The 16,541-nt window shown below is 38.0% G+C and overlaps 1 protein-coding gene across 1 annotated transcript in view; it reads left to right on the forward strand.

Annotated features, from left to right (window-relative positions):
- The window catches only part of THSD7B (thrombospondin type 1 domain containing 7B), a 730,694-nt gene that overhangs the window by 196,518 nt on the left and 517,635 nt on the right, over nucleotides 1–16,541 (forward strand). Inside the window, exon 3 of the mRNA XM_004774248.3 lies at nucleotides 5,778–6,023. Within this exon, the coding sequence (XP_004774305.2) occupies nucleotides 5,778–6,023 (246 nt within the window). The remainder of the gene's footprint in view (nucleotides 1–5,777; nucleotides 6,024–16,541) is intronic.

A 16,541-nucleotide genomic window follows, 5' to 3' on the forward strand; every position in this document is an offset into this window, starting at 1 on the left:
ATGGATAGCAGTGTTCTTGCTAAATAATTAGAATTACTGTGCTTCCAAATGGCCCAAGTTAGTTGCAGTTTCACTTCTATAAAAATAACTTTTAAACTATACAGCATATTTTGGAAGTATTAAATTCTATAAATAAATATTATATAATGTAGGATAAGATTAGTGGAAATGAAAATTGTTCTACAATTTAATACTTTACTCATACATGTTTAATGATGTCTAGTTGGTAGTTTTTCCAGGTGTAGGGTAGACTTGGCTCTTCAAGAATTTGTTAACTTACAGATTGGATCATTTTGTAGCTTTAACAAAGCTCTGTGTCAAATAACTTTTCAGGCTTCTTGTTAAATATGGCAAAACGAACATAATCATTTATCACTCCTGTATTCTAGAACCCCACTTAACTAACAGTAAAGGAATAAAAAAGACATAAACTCTCAAGGACAAATATAATAGGAACGGATATGACAGCTAAATAGAAATGTCAACAAATTTTGGGAGCTGGAAAGCAGATGGATGAGCAGTAATTTACCTAGCAGAGTGGAAAAAGCTGAAACCTCCCTTCCAGTTGGAAGATCTGCAAGAAGCAAATCCATTTATATGGCACAGATGTACGAGACACAAAGCTATGTGTTTATCACATTTTTGCCTCTTCCACAGCACATGGAAAGACATTTCACCGTCTTCTTTGCAGTTCTGTTGGACCTATTTGATTGATTTGGCCAATGAAATGCAGACTGAAGTAATGTAAGCCACTTCTAGGCTAAAGTTATAAATCACTTTTGGCCATCCTCCTACTGTGTCTTTCCTTTCTAAAGGTGAACTTGGAAGCCATGTATTCTGGATGGTGAATATATAAGATGGGCACAGCTTGATCTTTACGTCTTCAGGCAGAGTACCTTCTAGGACAGTCTGCACTGAACTATATACAGAAGGAGAATGACCGGTTATTTTATCAAATCATTCAGATTATAGGATTTGCTCTCACACTATAGCCTATTTGATTCTGACTGATACAAGGTTCTTAGAAGACTTGACAGTTATTGACACTAAGTAACTCAGAATAGATGTCCTCACTAGGCCTAAAAGTTATTCCTTTACCTGTAGAATGTAGTGTAAGTGTGAAAATTATTCTGATTTGCAGATGGGTTGAAAATCTATGAGTAGTTTGTGAGAGGGCCCTGACAACTCCCTTCCTCCAGTCAGCTTTCATAGAACTAACAGCCAGGTCTCTACAAGGAAACAAGAGATAAGGGAATTAGCACTCCTGGAAAAAGGTGAGCATCAGTCATTCTGCCATAATGGATAAGCAGTGTGAATGGCCAGTTCAGAGTAGGATGTCTGAATAGTCATTAAGGGTGTGAGATGAATATAAAACTCAATGTAAGCTCAAAAAACAAATGTACTTTCTTTGTATTGGAAAAAAAAAAAACAAAAAACATCACCACCACCAAAACCAACCAACCAACCAAACAAACTCAAGCCTGATACACCTTTTGAACATGTAAGAAGGGAAAAATCTCACAATACCTAGTGCATTTGATGATATGATTATTTGTGGCCCAAATCAGGGCAAATATACTAAAGAAAATATTTTACACATGTGTAGTACAGAGACATATAAAACGAGGTTCAATATATAATCCCATGGATTTGCAAGAAATTAAACACAACCAAAAAGTATGCTAATGGGAAAATGAATAAATGAATTGCTAAGGACTCATATTGGAATATTACTAATAAAAATGAATGTACACTATCTGTGTTTATCAACATGGATAGATCTAAAAGTCATTAAGTAAGGAAAATAATTTCCAGAAATAATATGTTTAATAAAACATTTATGTAAAACTTTTAAGAACATGCATGACAATGAATGCTATAGATATTTATGAACATATACACATTTAGTTAAAGTATAAAAACATTGTAGAGAATAATAATTTCAGGATAGTGGCTGTGTCTGGAGAAGAGAGCTAGAGATAGGATTATAAGTGACACAAGGACTTTACCTGAAATTGTAATTTTTTATTTTATTTAATGAAATCTGTCATAAATATTAACCTTTGCTAGTAAAGTCTAGGAGTATATATTATTCTACTTTTCTGAATATTTGAGATATCTTAATATTATTTTATTTTATTTCATTTTTTAAAAAGATTTTATTTATTTATTTGAGAGTGAGATAATGAAAGAGCACGAGAAGTGGCAGGGTCACAGGGAGAAGCAGACTCCCTGCTGAGCAGGGAGCCTGATCCGGGACTCTATCCTGGGACTCCAGGATCATGACCTGAGCGGAAGGCAGCCGCCCAACCAACTGAGTCACCCAGTTGGTGACTTATTATTTTAAAGCAGTAACTGAAATGTTGATGAAAGGAAGATACTTTTCTGTTGAGTTTTATCTTCTAAGAATTTCTGTCCTTATTTTCTAAATAAAGAGATTTCCCTACATTTCCAGAGGAAATAAGAATTACTATAGTAATTTTTTGTTTCAGTGATTTCCTTTACAGTGAATGCTTGTGAAGTAATTTACAAATGACAACGTGTTCTGTAAATGTCAAAGAGGTATAATTACCGTAGCATCTTTTTTTTTTTTTAAAGCCAAATCCATACTATATGTTTGTTTTATTAAAAAGACACACCACCTTCTATGAAAGGACTGATTCCCTTTCAGTGTGTAGACAATGATATTTGTTATGGGCTTTAGTTTAGTAGATTTTTCTACTTATACTAAAAGTGACTACAACTATGTTGGGTGCGTGTGAGTAAATCACATTTTATTATAGTTTTTTCCTGCAGATAATGAAACTAAGCAGCCAAGAGAGACCAAGGTTATGCTATTGTACTGTGATGCAAAATTCAGGACCCAGATATTTCTTATTCACCACTTAGTGCTTGCCCACCTATTCCAGTAAAATGGAATCTCGAAGATCAAAGTAGTCCAGGTCCCTCTGTGGTATATTTTAAGACTTTTTTTTTTTAAACTAAGAAGGCACATTTGTGAAAATAATGTTAAAAATAAGTGAATATATGATGAGTGGAACATATGCTCTTCCTAATTCCAAAAATTAGGAGCCCTTTTCAAAGATGTGACAGTCCCTGATTAATCCCTGCAATTCCTGGCAGGTCTTGTTATCCATTCTACTGAGCCAGTAGGAAGATGAGCAACAGAGAGTCAAAGCTGGTAAATGGAAAGAAGCAAACCACCACCTAACCTGTAGACAGAGAACTGCATACTGTGGGATCTTCTTTATAAAAGGGAGAGGAAAATCTGTCTTGGAAATTGAGACTTTTTTCCTAAAAACACACAAATTGAAAAACCCCATTAAATTCCGTATGGTGGTGCTAGGGCTGCCTTAACAAAGTATCACTGACTGGGTGGCTGACACACAATGGAAATTAGTTTTCTTACTGTTCTGGAGTCTGGAACGTCCGAGATCAGTTGGTTTCTTCTGAGCCCTCTCTGCTTGGCTTGGAGACAGCTATCTTCTCTCTCTGTCTTCACACAGGCTTCCTTCTGTGTGTGCTTATGTCCTAAGCTCTTCCTAGGACACCATTCATACTGGATTAGGGCCCATCCTGGTGAGCTCATTTTTACTTAATTACTTCTCTAAAGACTCTTCAAATATGCACGTATTCTGACGTACTGACAGTACTTCAATATATGAATTTGGAAGCCAGTAACAGTTCCTGAAGAGTGAAGACCTAGAATCTTCTTCATCAAGAGGTTTCCATCGTGTTACATAGCAAAAGAGATGATCCTCTTACTCTACATCCAACCATGTCCAGAAATAATATATTCTGACATAGATGGGGCATTTTCAAGAGAGGTTCTTCCTATTGTGTCTTCTCTCGAAGCTTCCAAAATTACATGGGAGTGAGTAATGGTAGTGAGGTCTGTTTTTCCTTTTTCATTCTGAAGGGAATAATGTGATCTAAATAGACTTTATGTACACACACACACACACACACACACCCGACCAAAGGTTCATCTTATGTTATTATGACTTCTGAAAACCACACAAATTCTCTGTGCCTTTATAAAGGATATCAATATGGAAATCTCACTATAATTTACATGAATTTGAGCATGTTTTATACTCTCCTGCCCCTCACCTTCTATAATCCATTTCTCTGTTGGTGGCTCCCTTATCAACATATTTTTGTTTATCAGAAACATGGAATCATTCTAATACATTTCTCTTTTTTAAACACATGTAGAAGAACCATTACCAAAGCCTGACTAAAGCTCATTACTCCACCAGTTTTCACAGGCCCACTTTTGGAAGTCAGTATTTGAACATATATTGACTTATATTCCTGTCAAAATTATTCTTTTCTTCCCCAAGATAATGGAGGACTTTCATAGAATAAGGCAATGGCTAACACCAAAAAATGGGGAAAAAAAAGGAATGCCAATTAATATGCGAAGCATTATCTTCTTATAGGAGTTTAATTGATTTTCCTCCACTTAAAATTGTTTAATGCTCAAGTAAATCTGAATTTGTTAGTCCATGATATGAAGTCTTTCCAGACTTACTTTTGAAGAACCCACACACCTAATATTTATCCACTTTCCTCTTTGAACTTTATGCTTTATAAATGGACAGATTTTTGACAGTTGACAAGTTGCCTTTTACTTACCCTGTTTGGTGTGCATATAAATGTTTAACCCCAGTTCTTGGTGGTTTGGGCTTCAGGGTAGGGTGGGAGTGGTGGACTTGATTTGTAACATTTGTTGTTTTCTGTTACGTAAATACTCCTGCCATGGCCAGTTTTAAGCTATCTGCATGAAATCAGCTAGCTTGCAAAATTCCTAAAAATTTATTAATTAGTTCTTGTGAAACAGTACATCTACTGCTTATAGAACACTGGTTTCCATCCTCACAAAATTTTATATTAAGGCTTCATATATGCTATTTCATTGACCTAAAATAGTCTTCCTTCTGTGCCAGAGAAGTTCCCATTTATCTTTAAAAGAAATGCAGCTCTAATGTCCTTCACTCTTAGAACCTCCCCCTCAGCCCTGCCCATCCCCCCAGCCTTCCTAAGTGGTCCATCACTTCCTCATCAACTTTCCCCCTCATCATTATAAATGCTTTTATGTTGAAATCATCAGATTATCCTATTATGATACCTTCTTATTTATGTTTCCTAATTAGATTGTTAGTATTAGATAGCACCTGCAAATGAGGAAACTGATGCTCAGAGCCTAACAGTGTGGGGAAAACATGATACCACAAGTTTATTTTTCTTTTTATTTATTTTTTTGTTTTATTTTTTAATAGTTACCTGTATCTTTGACCGTAGACAAATGGTTTAGCCTTTCTGAGTCTATTTTCTGCAGATGGAGATAATAATATGTAAACACATGAGATTGTGGTGAGAAAGTGCCTGTGAGATGCAGCACAATGTGTGACACCTGGGAGCCTGTCAACAAACGGCAACTCTAGGTTATATCAGAGGTGAAGGCAAAGGAGAGGAGGCTCAGTTATTTCTGATAATGCTTCAGGCAAAGTTCAGGGTGGGCTCATCTTACACGTGTGTCTTGCTAGAGTGAAATAACTTCACAGTTTCAGATAAAATAAAGCATGCAATCTTAAAATGGATGTTCTTCTTTATTTTATCATGATGCCTCTAACATTTTTTTTAAAGTCCTTTTAAAAGTTCATATCAAATTTTAGGTTGTTTCTTTTTTTCCCCCTCATAACAGGCACTTCATAACATTGGTTGCATTTGTTTAATTTATGCCCTATGGTTTTTTGCTTCTGTTCTTTCAGCCTTTGCGTGCAAGACTCCTTCCCTTTGACTGTCCAGTCTTGCATCATGCCAAAAGATTGTGAAACCACTGAGTGGTCCTCCTGGAGCCCCTGCTCCAAGACGTGTCGTTCAGGAAGTCTCTCACCAGGATTTAGGAGCAGGCGCCGGAATGTGAAGCATATTGCTATTGGGGGTGGAAAGGAGTGCCCTGAACTTCTCGAGAAAGAGGCCTGCATTGTTGAAGAACTCTTACAGCCATGTCCCAGGTATTGTGTGTTCTTTGACATGAGTATTCACTGTTCTGTTTGACCTCATTTTATGCGGGATAGGGATGTTAACAATACTAACAGTAGCTGTTACTCATAATTGTTGAGCCTTTACTCAGTATCGACAGCCACGCTAAGTAGTATGGCACAGTGGGTTAAGAGCATGGACTGTGTTGATTTCCTGTGCTCTAATCCTATTTCTGTGACTTTCTGAATTTGTGAATTTCTGCAAGTAACTTAAGTCTAGTGCCCTAGTTTACTCATCTACTAGCAGTACGTACTTCATTCAACAGTTGGCACATGATTAATGCTTAGTAATCATTGCTTATTACCTGACATGTCACACCTGAATTTTATGATAACCTAAAAAGCTATTCATAACATCTTTATTTTGCAGATGAAACTGTTGATGCTTAAATAGTTTTTGAGGTTACATAGATAGTGGATGGCAACCCCCTGATTCTAATGCAGTTCTGTCTCGAAAGGTTACTGCAAGCTTATGGCCTCATTTCTAATACACAGTCCATAAGGGGCCAGAGGATTTGGGTAAAAACTTGACCTTGATTAGTAACTGTATTGCTTATATTTTGTCTGGTTATATGTATAGTCCTTGGTGAAGACCTCCAGTGTATTTTTCTCTGGATTGTTGGCTTATGGTGGCCAGGTTTGATAATGGCAGAAGTCATTTGGGACTACCTAACTATTCAGAAGACTTCTGGGAATAAATTAGTGGTAATTCCTGCTGGATGGCTGCCCTGAATTCTATCTGTTAAATATATAGCTATTTTAGATAGACCTTTTTTTTAGTTTCTTATAGTTTATAAGATTCAAGAATTCCTTTCCCAGTGAAAAGTAAAATGAGGAAAAAAAATACAGCTTCTTGCAGAAATTAACCAAATAATTAATTAAACTTAACAGGCATTGTTGATGGGCTTAGCTATTCCTTACATCTGAAATAATATGTCAAGGGTGGAGGAATCAAGAGGTAATTTCTTGTTGTCAGAATCTTAACCACTCACTTCCTCCACTTCACCATTGAAACCAGTGTAGACTCAACTCCTTATGTACTGACTGTTCATTTTTTACCACTATGACCCCTTAAAGTCATATCATTCCAGACCTCAAAAGAGAAGAGGTAGGTGTAGTTTATGATCCCATACAGATTAACTTGGTCTCACAGAATTCTCCCTAGTTGTGTTGAGTATGTGTCCATTCTTTAAAAATACTGATATTGAGGAAAGAATGAGACTGGAAATGACATAAAGCCTGAGATCTTTGTTCCTTTTGAATTTGGATAGACGTGTATTAAAATTGCATCACCATCGTTTATTAATTGTGTGTTTTGGGGCAAGCTGTACAATCTCTCTAAAGCATTTCCTTCCTCAATAAGTTGTGTCTATATTATACTGCCTGTGTTGAGGATTAAATACATACGTTCTAGATATGTAAAATGTCAGTCTCAGTGCTCAGCACATGGGAGACACTACAAAGATGGCAACCCTTTATGTTGCTGTTTGCAGGTGTGCTCATTTCCTCCAAAAAGAGAATCCCTCCTTTCTTTGCAGTAATTTAATGGGGTAGGAAATTATTTCTGTGTAATGTAAAATCTTTTTCTCTATGGAGGCATAGTTCAGAAGGGTTCTCAATGTTAGGATTCCAGAAATAGAATCTGGGTTTAATAATAAGCTGGACATTGATTCCTTTTTTCTTCATTCCTTTCATGGAATGGATAGTGCCCTCTTCCAGATACTGATTTATATACAGACCTCCCCTCTCCCTTTTTTTCTCTTTGTTAAAAATTATTACAGTTCTCTTGGGAGTCAGAGAAGTTCCTGTGTGATGATCAGGAGAAAGTTGAATTGCATTTACATTTTTTAAATAATGACTACTTTTTATTGAGTACCTACTGTTCGCTAGTAAGTACGTCAGAGTTTTAACAGATTATTTAGAAGAACATTAAGTTTATCATCAAAATGGGACACGTATAGTAAAAGTGATGTAGATCGGTAGTGTTCAGATTCAAACTGAAGTCTATTTGGCTTCAAAATCAATATATTTTTTATTACTTTCATGATAGTCATAGTAAAGACATATCGAGATCAGGATATGTATACACATAGTCGTGTGTTTATATGTATCAAGTTTTCTAACAAAATAATGTGGAATGGTAGTAATTCAAGATGTATCCACGATGAATTTCTTTATTGATCCCCATATGACTGAACCTTAACATCTGAAAATAGGTCCGACAAATTTCATTGGCAATGTACCTGGCCCTCTAGTTCTGGTGTTTGGAAATGTTACTGATTTGACATTTTTAAAAACCGTCTCAAATAGTGAATTTGTAGGAAATAGGAGTCCTTGAAAACTCACTGAATACCAACCAGGGTTTCCTAGGGAGAATGATGTGTTAGCTACTGATTCCAGGAGAATGCATAAATAACAACAGAATTAACATTGGCTGACATTCTTATTTGTCTGAAATCTGAGCTGTGGCCTCTACCACAGGAAAGCATAAAGGCTGTATACTAAGTTTGTTTCTAGTGTGACATTGGTGACTAAAATTCATTATGAACAAGGGAAATGGAAACAAAAATCTATTAGGGAACAAAAATGCCCATTTCTCCTTTCCCAGAATTCACTAGCAATTCCTATACATCAAGCAATCTAATACACCATATTTCTCCCCAGCAGGAAAATGTACATTTCTGCGACTTTGCATAGTGTTTTTTTTTTTTTTTTTTCAGTCTCCGAGAATGCAGTTTGGCTTTTACCCTTCCACCATCTGTGCTGTAAGAGACGTGTTCATCCATTCAGTAAATGTAACTTGACCTCTTGGTTATGCGCCAAACACTACGTTTAGTTCTTGTGATACCTCAGAGAACAAAATAGTCAAAATCCTCTCCCCCTCATGGGACTTAAATTTTAGTGAAGGTGTACCAAATAAATTTAATAAATAAGCTATATACTGTGTACATGAGCTGTGGGAGAAAAAAATACATTAGAGTTGCTGTGATGCTGTGATGTGGGTTCAGCTCAGGTTACAGAACTAGACAGAGGCATTACAGAAGCCTCATTTGAACAAGCAGGATATGTTGGGGGAACTTGAAGGAAGTGAGGAAATTAGCCTTTCAGATAACTAGGGGAATATTCCACGAAAAGGGAAGAGCTAGAGAAGTATCCTAGGTCCTAGATACTAATATTGCTCAAAAAATCCTTTAGATGCCTGGCTTTGGGGCCACTCTTCTTACAAGCTGGACTCCAATGATTGGCCTTTTATCTCTCAACACTATGAAGGCTAGTCCCGGAGGTGTGATCCAATGAAAGAAATGGTCACCAAGAGGAACCCATTCTAACATTTTTTTTAAAAGATTTTATTTATTTATTTGACAGAGAGAGATCACAAGCAGGCAGAGAGGCAGGCAGAGAGAGAGGGAGAAGCAGGCTCCCCGCTGAGCAGAGAGCCCGATGCGGGGCTCAATCCCAGGACTCCGAGATCATGACCTGAGCTGAAGGCAGCGGCTTAACCCACTGAGCCACCCAGGTGCCCCGAGGAACCCATTCTAGAACTGCTCCCTGAGACCAGAACACTTCGGAAGTTCCTTGGGGGCAACTGGCTTAAATAAACTTGAAAGGAGACAGAAGCTAGTCTATGTTATGCTACCATGGTAAGTTAGAGAACTGTAAAGATGTTGGCATAGTACAGCCTTATGTTTGTTTCAAGAGTTTAACCAAGACGTTTATAGACTCCAAGAACCCCCTTCATTCTGCATTACAATCTGCTTGTAAGTTTATGCCCCCTTCCAGCATAACACTAAGCACTCACATTATATATTTTGAGGTGGGCTTAGAAATGAGAGAGAGGATACATCTTCTTGTCCCTTGCCACCTTTTCTCTTGGTGTGTTTATCTCCTGTCATTAGGCATCATGATCTTGGGCATTTATGTCATTCTGTACCTCCAAACATTGAAAGAACGTGTTTTATAAACTACCTTGGTCCTTGTGTCTTTTTTTAATGTCCTCATTAGCATCTGAAGTATTAGATCCTACATCTCAACTCAGAAGATGGTGAAAAGCATTCTCAGGCAATAAATAATAACGTGGCCCTGTTTACTAGATAGTATAAGGAAAGCATTTTAAATGCTTAATGTTAGATAACTGAGGCATGAGCTGATGCTGGAACAGCGGTGGCTCCAGATCCCTTGTGTTGTTTTAGAGGCCCATTCTGGCTAACGACACTATAACATACAAGAATATAGGAAAATGTCAATGTCTTTCTTGGAAGTGACACCTCAGATGACCCACCAGCATCTTCCACCACTTCACCAGGAGATAGCAATTTTCATGTAAACATGGCTGTTCTGTCTCTTAAATGATCATTTAGAATCTGAAATCCAATATAAGACAGCACCATTAAAAGCTGACAATGACCAATGTAGGTTAAAAACTCCTATGAGGATCTGAAGGCAGAGACAATTACATGTACTACATGATGTAATTGTGCAGAAGAGTCCATTTGTAAAACATTGTTTCACATCTTGGATCTGGCACTAAATAGCTGGCTCTTGTAACCCATCTCTCCTTGTCTCTACTATGTATGAATTTATCCTTATTATGATCTATCTGTGCAGACTTATACAGAGACTTGTATCTGGGTTTCCTTTAGCCTACTTTGATTTGTTTCTATAACAACCCCCTGTGGCCAGCCTGTTTGTCCCTAACATCTCTTTGAGGCACTAAACCCAACTTTAGATTTTTCTCGATGAAATTCTTTTTCCTTAAAAAAACAAAACAAACAAACAAACAAAAACTCTGGGGATTCATTGATGGATATTTATGATATTGTGGCCAAGGACAGAGCTAAGGAAAAGGTTGGCAGGCAAAACTTGGCTTGGCTGTTGGCCTCCTTTGCCCATTGGAACTGTGTCATTGCTGGAACAGGGTTGGAGTGTTGTAAAGAGATGTTGGTCCAACACCTGCTTCATCCTGTCACTGTGCTAATTGCTGGAGAATTTAGGAAACAGAAGACTTTCAGTCTGTGTTCACTTAGTTCGTGCATCTTAAGAATCTTGAAAAAAGATCTTCTTTGAATTATGATGGAGTTACCACTTGAAAAGTTGAAAAGATTGTAAGTAGAAATCTAACCTACCAAGCATCATAGCTTAGCCTAGTCTACCTTAAATGTGCTTAAAAAGCTTATATCAGGGGCGGCTGGGTGGCTCAGTGGGTTAAAGCCTCTGCCTTCGGCTCGGGTCGTGATCTCAGGGTCCTGGGATCAAGCCCTGCGTGGGGCTCTCTGCTCAGTGGGGAGCCTGCTTCCTCCTCTCTCTCTGCCTGCCTCTCTGCCTACTTGTGATCTCTGTCTGTCAAATAAATTTAAAAAAAAAAAAAAAGCTTATATCAGCTTATAGTTGGGCAAAATCATCTAACCCAAAACCTCTTTTTTATAATATTGAATATCTCATGTAATTAACTGACTACTATACTGAAAGTGAAAAACAGAATGGTTCACGGAATGGGTGCAGGTGTATCTGTAATTTATCCTTGTGATTATGTGGCTGACTGGGACCTACGGCTTATTGCCCTGGCCAGGCACCACGAGAATATCAGACCATATACTTACAAGTGAAAAAAGGTCAAAATTCAAAATTCAAAGTATGGTTTCTACCGAATGTGTATCACTTTTGCACCACCACCAGTTCAAAAATTTGTAACTTGAGCCTCCAGAAGTCAGGGCTCTGTAATTAATTATTCTTTAAAGACTAGAGTATCCAGAACACAATCTCTATATTCTTTAAGAGTGTTTTTTTTTTAAGATTTTATTTATTTATTTGACAGGCAGATAGGAAGAGAGCCAGCAGAGAGATAGAGAGATAGGTGGAAGCAGGCTCTCTGCTGAGCCGAGATCCAGATGCAGGGCTCAATCCCAGGATCCTGAGATCATGACCTGAGCTGAAGGCAGGGGCTTTAACCCACTAAGCCACCCAGGTGCCCCTTTAAGAGTGTTTAATAGTTGGTAATGTTCTTACAAATCCTCCCATACCTAGCAATGTGGCTTTTTGTTTATTTACTTTTTTCCCAGAATGCGTAGCACTTATAAAAATGCCTGGTTCATTGTAAATGCTCAGAAAACAATGAATGAGTAAATGAACACTTGTATGTAGGGCAGTTCCAGAACACTATTATGCACAGGATACCTTCTTCCATGATTCTACTTATTATATAGCATGTGTGAAGGATTCAAAGTCATTTCTTTTAAAGAGCAGCTGATATTGGCCTCGTCAAGGAGATTAAATAAGAACATCTACCCAGGGCAGGGATGGACACATGAAGCTTGATTTGACACGGTCCCCAATGGCTGCCTTGCTTCTGCTAACAGTATGTCTGGTTTTCCAGATAAGAAGTTTCTGTTTTCATTAGGTTATAAGAGCAGCTTGGGAAAGGGTGAGGGATGAGATCACGGTCTGAATTTGTAAAAGTTTGCCTTCCAGAACAGAACGGCATGCCTATCATTTACCACATCTGTATTTTCCCGTTGGTCATCTACTACAGCACTAGTACCCTGTACATCATGGGAACTCAGTACATTTTTGAAAATGAATTAGTGGGTTCTTTAAGGTTGCTTCCTTTTTTTTTTTTTTTTTGTTTCCCTCTTTTCTTTCTCTCTCTCTCTTTTTTCTTTTTTGTAAACTGTTTTAATTAAACAGCTTTCCTATAGCACTTGAGGAGGAAAGACTCAGTCATGACCTGAAGCCCTCAGGAGACTCTGCTTTAGACAAGAAACAATAGTTTTCAAAGAATCTATAAATTGTTTCAACAGAAGAAGACTGATGCCTTTTTATTGAGTCTGTCTTTACTGGTGCATATTGTTTCATGAGTCCCCATTGTGCCACTTTAAGTCCTCTCAGATGGGAGATTCGTTCCCCTGTTAGTGTAAGAAAGTTAACGTACTGCTAAGTGCTGTGCAGAGCGATAGCAGTTTATTAATAATACATATGTGGAGTTAGGCTAGCAAAGCCATCTGCTGAAGGGCAAAGAGCTTTGCACTTCAGAGTAGCTTTCCATAATCAATAGTCCCACTCTATTCAATAAAAAATTACTAGAGCATAAAATATATAAAGCTCGATCCGTTCCCTTTATTTTAGTCGTCTTTTCAGCAAAAAATGACAAGTTAATTCTTTTCTAAATGCATTTACAACTTTAAAAGGACAACAGACATTATCATAAATTAGTCATGCTGTAGTACCCTGATTTTTAATATACACACATTTAATTTCAATACCTTGCACTAGGGTTTCAATTCCAAGTGTGTTTGCAAATCTATATGTGCTTAGTCAAAACATGAGCATTAACGAATGCAATTATTCTTTCAATCTGTCATCATTAAGTCACTTAAGATGCTATTCCATGTTGCTTTGCTTTAAATCCAAGTCTTTAGAAGGAGAAAAGAAATCCACACTTTGTAAGCAATTCCAAGCCTCGTGAAAGTGATAGAGCATACATTTTAAAGGGCAGAGGTTGCTATAAAACTCTGATGGGGCTGCCATCCTGTTGCTATTAGAATCACTTTGTGTCACATTAGTAGGATGGAGGTCTTTTAAAAATAGTCACTAACTGTGCCTACTTTTCTAATTTTGGCTTTGCTAATTTAGGATGTCTCTATTCATTGCTTCACAGCGATGAATCCATTCCGAACTCCTTCTGTCCCCACCCCCCCACCCTTCCATTTGAAGAAGTTTGAGTACAGCGTTCCTTGAATTAGACAACATCACTGTCTGGAAGACTGGGTGGTTATTTTGGCAGTTGAATTTGGGAACCTTGAACTGCTTTCCCTAGTCCAGAATTTGTCTTATATATTCCTTAATGGGAATATGTATTTCTACCATTGGAAATTTTTCTTTGATTCAATCTTGGTTTCTTCTTTAAGTTGCGTACACCTCCTTAGAATGATAGCTTATTTAATATTAACTTTTTTATAATGTATCCAGTATTGTTAACATAGAGTATTATATTAGTTTTAGGTGCACAATATAGTGATTACGCGCCCGGTGCTCACCATGACTAGTGTGTTCCTAACTTTTAAAATATATCATTTATTGATCATTTCCTAAGAGGAGACTTACATTATAGGAAACATATGAGGAGAGTGGGTACTGCGTTTCAGGCATGAGAGAAGGATTTGGAAAGTAGATTCTAGAAGGCAAATGAAGGAAAACTGAATTTCACAGTTACATTATTTGCCCTGATATCCTGTTCTTCAAATGGAAGGGGAGAGTGTAGAAGGAGTAAGGAAGGGATTCTTGTCCCCATTCCTGGCCATCTCATTTAAGAATTCACAGCCAACAAATTGTGGTGCCAGTCCTTGGGGAAAAACAATTTGGAATCATTCTTCATGCCTCCCTTTCCCTCTCATCCCTATCCAATCCATTAGAAGCTGTCCCTACCTCATGGTATATCCTGAACCTGTTCACTTCTCCCCACATTTGCTTGACCGCCCCAGCTGAAGCCACCATCATCCCTCCTAAATGACCAAAGTCCTCCGAATTTGTCTCCCTTCTTTATATCCCCCATGGTCTTTTCTTCACTCAGTAGCCAGGGTGATCCTTTAAAGATTTAAATCACACCAAATTATTGCCCTCCTCAAACCTTTGTAATGACTTCCTAGCTCATATGGAATAACACGCTCCTAACTCTGGCCCACACGGCTCTTTCATAGCCTGACTCCTGACTGCTCCTCATGTCCATTCCCTCTTATCCTGACCCACCTGGCCCAGACACACTGGCTTTTGTGATGTCCTAGAAAGTGCCAAGCACTCTTCCTCCCTGCACCAGTGGACATGCTCCCCTCTCTGCCTAGAATGCTCCCTGCCATTCCTGTGTTCATTCCCTCATGTTCATCAGGATTTGAAGACTCCCCTGGCCATGGCACCGAAATAGCTCTCCTCATACATCTCTTTCTTCTCCTCGTTATCTGATGCCACGTTACGTATGATGCATTTCTGTCTGTCTGCTCCACTGGAAGGCAATCTTCTCAAGGTCAGGAGCTTTGTCTTGCTCACTGCTATGCATTTCTATTATCTGAAATCTGGCCTGGCACATAGTTGGAGCTCAGGAATTACTTACTGAAAGAAAGGATGTATGGATGTGTGGCTGCATAAGTGATACACTTACTATTTGGGCAGGCCTATTTCTCTTTCTAGGGAGTCCTGTTTTTTAGCTCTCCCCCTGCCTGCAGTCTCTCTTACAGATCTGTGTGTTAAATAAAAGGCCCTTGTGTAAGTTGTTTTCCCTGTGCATTCAGTATTGAGTTACCAGCATTTCTCTTCCCGGAGGCTGGGAGCCTCAGAGTGACTGTCAGTATGCGGTCTCACTAATGGTGGGCAGCTTGGGAAAGTCCGGGAGTGGGCAGTATTGGAGTTTTCACATGAACGGATCATGGCAAATTTACCCAAGATTTAGAATCCTCACGGAGCAGTGTGGAGAGTTTGATTTTAGTCCTCTTTAAAAGGTTGTCTTCTGTAACTCTGAGTGGGAATTTTCATTTTTACAATTAGAGACCATTTTATTTGGCTTATATATTATTTCTCTTTTAAACTTACAGTTCTATCCTGAAAGTACTAACTTTGGCCCTGTGTAACCACAGAGCTCTAATTATAAATTGGCTGTAAAATATTCTCAAAATGTAGTTTTTGTTTGAGACTGAAAGGAAAAAAAAAATCATATTTTGGCAGTGTCAGATAGTCTTAGTTGTCACTGACAATATGTTTGTCACCAACAAAGGGAGAGGGAAGGGTTTTTTGGCGGGGGAGGGTTTGTTATGTTTTTGTTTTTGGTTTTGGTTTCAGTCCAGAACACACTTCCTCAAACCAAGAGCAAGATTTACTTGTCCTCCTAGTAACTGGGGAGGTAACTACCTATTGTCAATTGAACTTATTTTCTGTATCTTTTGATCAAATTTCTTTGGTTTGCCATTCACTTTTTATCTGTCATTTCATTAAAAAGATGTGCTTCAGAGTCAGATGAATCTAACTTTGAACCTTGCTCTTATATGATCTTGGAAGAATTACTTGTTGGAACCTTACTTATATGATCTTGGAAGAATTACTTCCTTTTTATTCCAATATCCCATCTGTAAAAGGGGAAACCATATTTTCCTCATAGGGTTGTTGGGACAATTTAATGAGGTTACGTGGCTCAGTTTGTTAGTGCAGTGCCTAGCACAGAATAGGCATCTAGAAGGTATTGGTTGCTCTTATTATTACTTGAAGGATATGCCATAAATTAATGCCTCGGCTACTGTGTTCAGCCAGAACTTTTTGAAAAGAGCAAATGGATCCTACACATTTGTAGGATGGAGATTGACTAATGTCTTTCGTTCCATGCATGGCTCTCTTAATCTACTTGAGGCATTTCCACAATGGATTTCAAAGTGCCATGTACCCATAGGAGGTAGGACTCTGGCCTTTGAAATTCCTATATTTCCTTCCTAACCAAAAGGACAAAATGAGGGTATGTTA

This window comes from Mustela putorius, unplaced genomic scaffold (genome assembly GCF_011764305.1).
Source record: "Mustela putorius furo isolate JIRA1106 unplaced genomic scaffold, ASM1176430v1.1 tig00003867_pilon_pilon_pilon, whole genome shotgun sequence".
In the NCBI taxonomy this organism is placed as follows: domain Eukaryota; kingdom Metazoa; phylum Chordata; class Mammalia; order Carnivora; family Mustelidae; genus Mustela; species Mustela putorius.